Here is a 6,794-nt window from a genome sequence, read left to right as displayed (position 1 = left end):
CTCCCATCCATCCAAATACTCATCACTGCTACAAGACCAGGTGTTCTCCCTGGATAGCTGTTCTGTCTACCAAGCACCCATCTCGCCTGCCTACTCCGTTTATCCACATTGTAGGGCTGCACAATTAATCGAAAATAATCGAAAATGGTGATATAATCGTGATATCGAAATCGTGATTTCAATCGGGATTTAATCGTGGCAATTATAGTGACCTGCCTTCCAGCTTCCTTAAAGCCAGAACATGCTGACAGGCTGTTGTTTCTGGCCAAAAATCTGGAGGTCTGACAAAGTTTAATTCTAATGCGTTCCACATAATTATTACAATTCAGTTTTACTTTGTTCATCCCTTATGTAATGTATGTTAATTGTTGTTTAATAATCATGATTAATAATCATGATTTCGATTTTGATCCAAATAATCGTGATTATGAATTTTGCCATAATCGTGCCGCCCTACCACATTGACCTATTAGTCCTGCCTTTCATGCCCCCAATCACACATCAGCCCTACATGGACCTGAAGGACATCATCTGAACGCCATCTGATGATCTGAACACCAGGGGCAGCCGTGGACTAGTGGTTAGAGAGTTGGTCTTTCAATCTAGGGATTGCCGGTTCGAATCCCCCCTGACCTCTCCCTACATCTCATTCTCCATCCAAGGCTGAAGTGCTCTTGAGCAAGGTACCTAACCCCACATTGCTCCAGGGACTGTAACCAATACCCTGAAAAATAATAGTTGGAAGTCGCTTTGAATAAATGAAAGTGTCAGCTAAGTGTAATGTAATGTAATGTTCTGTCACCCGCTGACCGTGCTAGCCCTACCATCTGGCCAAGGAGTTGTTGACATGTGCTATGGGCTGCTTTAATGAGTAGATACAACTAATACTATACTATAGAAACACTTCTTCTGTCTGAGACACACAGTAGAAACACCTGGATGGGAGTAATCTTTCAAGTCCTGATATACCTGATCACATGACAGACTTGTGTCCATCAGTGTCCTAACACATATTGTCCATGCTTCCACCACATGTCCATCCATACAGTGGAAACACCTGGATGGGGGTCATCTCTGTCTGACAACATACAGTACAGACACACATGTCCACTGTGTCCAACTTATATAGAGACACTTGTAAGTCCTGATACACCTGACATATCACATGACAGACTTGTGTCCATCGGTGTCCTAACACATATTGTCCACCACATGTCCATCCATGCCCATACTTGATGACACTACAGACCTGTGTACAAAACCATACAGAAAAATATTTGCCATGAAACAGGTCCTACTGTACTGTATGTACATTCTTGATGATGCTTCAGACCGGTGTCACCAGGCAGGTGACTGTGTCCATTAGTGGAGTCAACAATAATCGATTCAGCAATGCATTGCAATGCGGGGGAGGACAATTCAATAATCGATTCGGCTAATGCCGTAATCGATGCAGCATTTTTTTTTTCAGTTTCAACTACGTCCGTCCGTGGGCATTTCCAGAGCAAATTAACTTTAAATTAAATTAAAGCACTTCAAAGCATTGCAAACTGAAGGACTGATACACACAACAGCCATTAAAATGTTGTTCAGAATCTGACTGCTTGTATTGACTCATGACCGATGAAAAATTTGCCTTTCTTTCAGTAGAAATGTAATGCATTGAATTGAATGCATCGTAGAATCGGACTGAATCGATTTGAATCGTTAGCTCCCGAATCGTAATCAAATCGAATCGTAAGGGCAGTGCCAATGCACAACACTAGTGTCCATGTCCTACAGATGCAGTATATCCGCCAGTATGTCCATAATGCTGTGCTGTAGTGTCCATCTCATAATGACGATATCCGCCATCCACACACCGTACCAGAAATGTATAAAGTACAAGTAGAAGCACTCTTAAGGATGTAATTACAACACTAGTAGTATGATATTACAAATTTGAAACTATTGGGGAATAAATAGTTGGCGCTGGACAACAGAGTTGCTACATTTTAAGTTGTTGTGTTATGCGGAAGCTATACATGTCTTGGACAAATTTCCTTTGGGGCCAATAAAATGATTCTTAAATCTTGAATTCTGTTAGAGCACTTCTACTTCTACTTTATAGAACTCTGTACCACAGTAGAAACGAGTCTTTTCTGTATGTCCACAGCGTTGCACTGTACTGTAGTTTGTTGTGGTTGTCAATGTCCGGTTGTCCCGTGACGCTCTGTGTGACTCTTAGAGGACACTGTCCAGACGAGAGTGCTGTGAATTGTGGGTATGTGTGGATATTTTTTGCTTGAATCAAAAGGCAGAGTTTTTCTGGTCTGTCTCAACCAGTCTTGGGGCGTATGAACTTAACTGTGTGTATAAACATATAAATATTAATGTGTTTATTTCATTATTATTATTATTTTTTACCACAGTTACAGTTTTGTTTCTGTACGCGTGTCTGTGTGTGTTTTTTTGGAATGTGCTTGTGTGTAATTATCTATTTCTTGTGTGTGTGTCTGTGTGTGTGTCAGTGTGTGTGTGTGTGTAACAGGTTATTGTTGCTCGTCACACCTCCGACTCCAGACTAGATATGCGCCCCCACACCATGGGCGCCCCTCCATCCCCCATCTCGTGCTCCGTTAGTGGCAGTGTGTGTGCGTGCGGCGTGCGATAGCTCCCGTACAGGCCGTGTGTGTGTGCGTGTAAGTGTGTGTGTGAGTGTGAGTGTGTCTCGTGAGGGCTGCCCATGCATGGGAAGACGTGGCAGAGCTCGTGGGCGGGGCCGTAGGGGAGGGGGAGGGGGAGGGGCAGCGAGGGGTCGGAGGTCACCCTGAGAGGGGGAGGAGCCACGCCGCGCTGCAGAAGACTCGTCGCCCGCCGCACGGCCGCCATGTTACTGTTGCTTAGCAACGCCTCGCGGTAGGAAGGCAGCCGCGTGGACTGGGAGTGGCGTAGCAGCTTCAGGCTCTTACGTGATTGGCTACGAGGGGCTCTGTGGCGGGGCATGGCGGGTGGCGGTGGAGGAGGAGGAGGGTGGTACAGCTGCACACAGGGGAAGATGTCGGGCAGGGCGGCCGGGGTGTGAGTGTGTGTGTGTGTGTGAGGGGTGTGTGTGTGTGTGTGTGCTGTGGCGGGAAGCACGGACAGCCTCTCGTGTGGTGGGGGGGGTCGTGCCACGGCCAAACACTCCGAGCCATTCCCCCCCCAGGTAGCCCGTAGGAAGGAGGGTCGGCGATGCGCTTTACGACGACCAATCAGGGGCACCACGTCCTCGTGAACTATGACCCCTCCTGTGTCGCCATAGAGACGGGAGCACGACTCACAGCTGCCGGACAGGTACACCGCCCCTCCGCTGGCTTGGGGGCTCTTGTGGTGGTGATCTTCGTCATGTCCATAACCATGGTGATGATGATGGTGGTGAGGGTGGTGGTGATGGTGGTCGGGGTAGTCGTGACAACGGCGCAGGTCCAGGGCCTCGATGGCGTAGCTGCTGCTGCTAGATCGCGATCGCCTCTTCCTGCTCCGCTGCTGCCCCTCTGCACCTCCCCGCACGCACAACGACCCCCCCGTGACCTTCACCCCCAACCCCTGGTGGTGCTCTGCGTAGATGTCGGGTAGCTGCAGTTCCCCATAGCCACCACACGGGGCGCCGTTGGACACTGCCGGGGCAGGAAGAGGCGTGGTTTGATGTGATGATGTCAGAAGAGGGGGAGGTCCTTGAGGCTGAGGGGCCGCCGGACCCAGGTGAGGGGCGCTGAGGCTGGTGACAGGTACCATGGATACGGGTACCATGGATACGGGTACCATAGATACGGCGTCATACACGGCAGCTGGTGTGGAGGAGGAGGATGGGACCAGGCGTGGGGGCAGCGTGTAGCGGAGAGGGGTGGGGCGTGCCACGGTGGGTACGCCACGGCCCTGGGGGTGTGTGTGCATGTGTGTGTCGGAGTGTGTGTGTGGAGGGGGGGTGGAGCTGCCGTAGGGGCTGTGTGTGTAGGGTGGGGTGGGGGGTCGGGAGAGCAGGTGTGTGGTGTGTTGGTCAGCGGGTAAGGTGCTCCCGATGTAGGAGAAGTGTCCCGGCAGCATGGTGTCCGAGGAGGCGGTAACCGGGGGCAACCGGGCGGGGAGGCTGCTGCTGCTGTAGCCGTGGCGACCCCAGCTCTGGATGGTGCGAGTGGCCTGCTGTAGAGAGTTCTCCACCTGGAGAAACAGAATAAACATCAGCAGAAATATAACAGTCACTCCTTTATTCATTTATGTATCGGTTTACTTATACATTCACTACAGTTCGTACAATAAGACAGCATGAAGTGCTTTAACCCCTTAATGCACGCCGTACCTCCTGTGGCCCGCTGTAATAGACATTGAAAGTTAACTACTATAGTACTACAGTACTATGACAGTGCACTGGGCTTTTAGTAATACGTTACGACTTGGTCATTGCCATTCTGGTAACAGCTCATTTATAATGCCGTGTCTTATGGTTAAATGTTTAAAAGTGTATTTAACAGTTTAACCAGTTGAGACAAGAAAATCAAAAGACTGTTGCTGTGCAAGACCAGATTGTGCACCATTTAGTGTAGCTAGTCATCATACCCGTTATAATAATTATTATTATTATTATTATTAGCATTGTTAGCTTTATTAGCATTGTTAGGCTAGTAGTAGCAGTAACAGTAGTAGTACATAGTAAGATTAGTATTAGAATCCTCTTACTGTGGGAGACAAGGAGCGTGTTCCATTCTCCACACTGTGCACTTAACGGCTAAATTTGAGGGTGAAGTGCAGGTCCAATTCACGTTCTGTCTGATACACTTCACGGAAATGACGGTTGTCACGTGTCATCAGAGTTTACCAACCGCCAATATACAATTCATCACGGAAGACACTGTTCCTTATGTTGACAATTTTTAACTTACCCCTTTCTCTTATACACATGGCTATTGTCTTTGGAATCAAAACTATGCTGTCATCACAGAGATTCGGCAGTTTGACGATCTGACACTCAACCAGAGAGGAAACTACGTAACAAACATGGCGGCCGTTGAGTGCGAAAAGTGTACATAACTCTACACTTCAAAAAATGGCCGGTTTGAGGGCGTTATCCGGGTAGTGTGCCACGATTAGAAATGGAACCGCCCTGCGTACCCAAACACAGTGCGGGAAGAGCTGAAAGTACGAACATTGGAACAGCCTCAAGATCATATGCAGTTGATAGCATATGTAGCATATTAGCCTGAGCATAGCTGGTCATTTAGGTATTATTATTATTATTATTATTATTATTATTATTATTATTATGATGATGATTACCTTGCAGTGGGAGACCAGGTCACGAGCGGTGGCTAGCATGTGTAGCATATTAGCCTGAGCGTAGCTAATCATTTAGTTATTATTATCATTATTATTACCTTGCTGTGGGAGACCAGGTCGCGAGCGGTGGCTAGCATGTGTAGCATATTAGCTTGTGCGTAGCTGGTGGTGACGTCAGGATGCTGAAGGCCTCCAGGTGACTGCTTGCCCTGGTCCTCCACACCGTTAAAGCAGCTGTACATGCCCTGAGGACACACACACACACACACACACACACACACACACACACACACACACACACACACACACACACACACACACACACACACACACACACACACACACACACACAAGCACATGCACACACACACAAACACACACACATGCACACACGCACACGCACACGCACACGCACACACACATCAGAGAGGGAGAGAGAAATGGAATTTCAGTTTTCAGGTCAACTTTCTACAGTTCATTTACTCTACTATCCTATATGGTATGCCACATACAATATACCAATACATCACATTGTGCAAGAGACATGTCTCCTGACAATGTCTCCAAGTTATGTTTGCATGTATGGATGTCTGCATGTTTCTATCATCTTATGTGGTTATTGTGGCTGTCTGTTCCTATAGCTCTAACGTGTCTATCTGATGGTGTTTTGCGTGTCATATGTATGTTCACATGCCTGCGGATGTCATTATGTGTCTACATTTATCCTATATTTTTTTTAAATGAGTCTTGTCCTGAGTTGGCTCTCGCCAGGTGAATGTGGTTCTGTCTTGTTCCACACACACATACATATGGGAAAGTACCAAACAGACTGGTTTCCAGACCTCAAGCTCTTGCCAAAATCCGGCGGAGAAGAGTTATACTAACATCCTTGCCATTAATAAATTCTTTCCAACAAAAACAGCCTTTAAAAAAAATAAACAAATCACTATACTAGAGGGTTTTGCCATCATTTATGTTTGGGAAATTTGCATTGCATTCACCAAACTACTGTATTATTGCAGTTAAACTTAATCAAACATATTTCTCAAAACTTAACAAAAATAATATCCAAAGCAAGCACAATAAACCAGAGAAGCACATTGATTCCCATTAAAATTTTGTTTTGTGTAATGTAGAGAAGCCTCTGTGCTGATTGTCATGAAGCTTGCTACTGTAACACATTGCCAGCTGTGTTGATGCTGAGGATAAGTGTCATACGTAGATAACCTTGTTTGTCCTGGGCAGTCATGGGTAAGTGGTTAGGGTGTCAGACTAGTAGCCCAAAGGTTGCCGGTTCGACTCCCGACCCGCCAGGTTGGTGGGGGGAGTAATTAACCAGTGCTCTCCCCCATCCTCCTCCATGACTGAGGTACCCTGAGCATGGTACCGACCCGCGGCACTGCTCCTTGGGCGCCAATGGGGGCTGACCCCTTGCACAGGTGAAGCATAAATGAAATTTCGTTGTGTGCAGTGTGCAGTGAACACTTGTGTGCTGCTGTGGA

General features: G+C 47.2%; 1 protein-coding gene across 1 annotated transcript in view; it reads right to left on the bottom strand.

Moving 5' to 3' along the window:
* Positions 1-2,709: 2,709 nt before the first annotated feature.
* grin2cb (glutamate receptor, ionotropic, N-methyl D-aspartate 2Cb) overlaps positions 2,710-6,794 on the bottom strand; it is a gene marked incomplete at its 3' end in the record, with an annotated part of 117,915 nt that continues 113,830 nt past the window's right edge. Inside the window, exons 17-20 of the mRNA XM_063218035.1 lie at positions 5,391-5,537; positions 4,035-4,179; positions 3,121-3,809; positions 2,710-3,021 (exon numbers count right to left, since the gene is read on the bottom strand). Coding sequence (XP_063074105.1) covers positions 2,710-3,021; positions 3,121-3,809; positions 4,035-4,179; positions 5,391-5,537 — 1,293 coding nt within the window. The remainder of the gene's footprint in view (positions 3,022-3,120; positions 3,810-4,034; positions 4,180-5,390; positions 5,538-6,794) is intronic.

The sequence above is a fragment of the Engraulis encrasicolus genome, chromosome 2 (genome assembly GCF_034702125.1).
Source record: "Engraulis encrasicolus isolate BLACKSEA-1 chromosome 2, IST_EnEncr_1.0, whole genome shotgun sequence".
Classification (NCBI taxonomy): Eukaryota; Metazoa; Chordata; class Actinopteri; order Clupeiformes; family Engraulidae; genus Engraulis; species Engraulis encrasicolus.
Note: the sequence above shows the minus strand (reverse complement) of the source record. Positions and strands in the feature narration are given on the sequence as shown.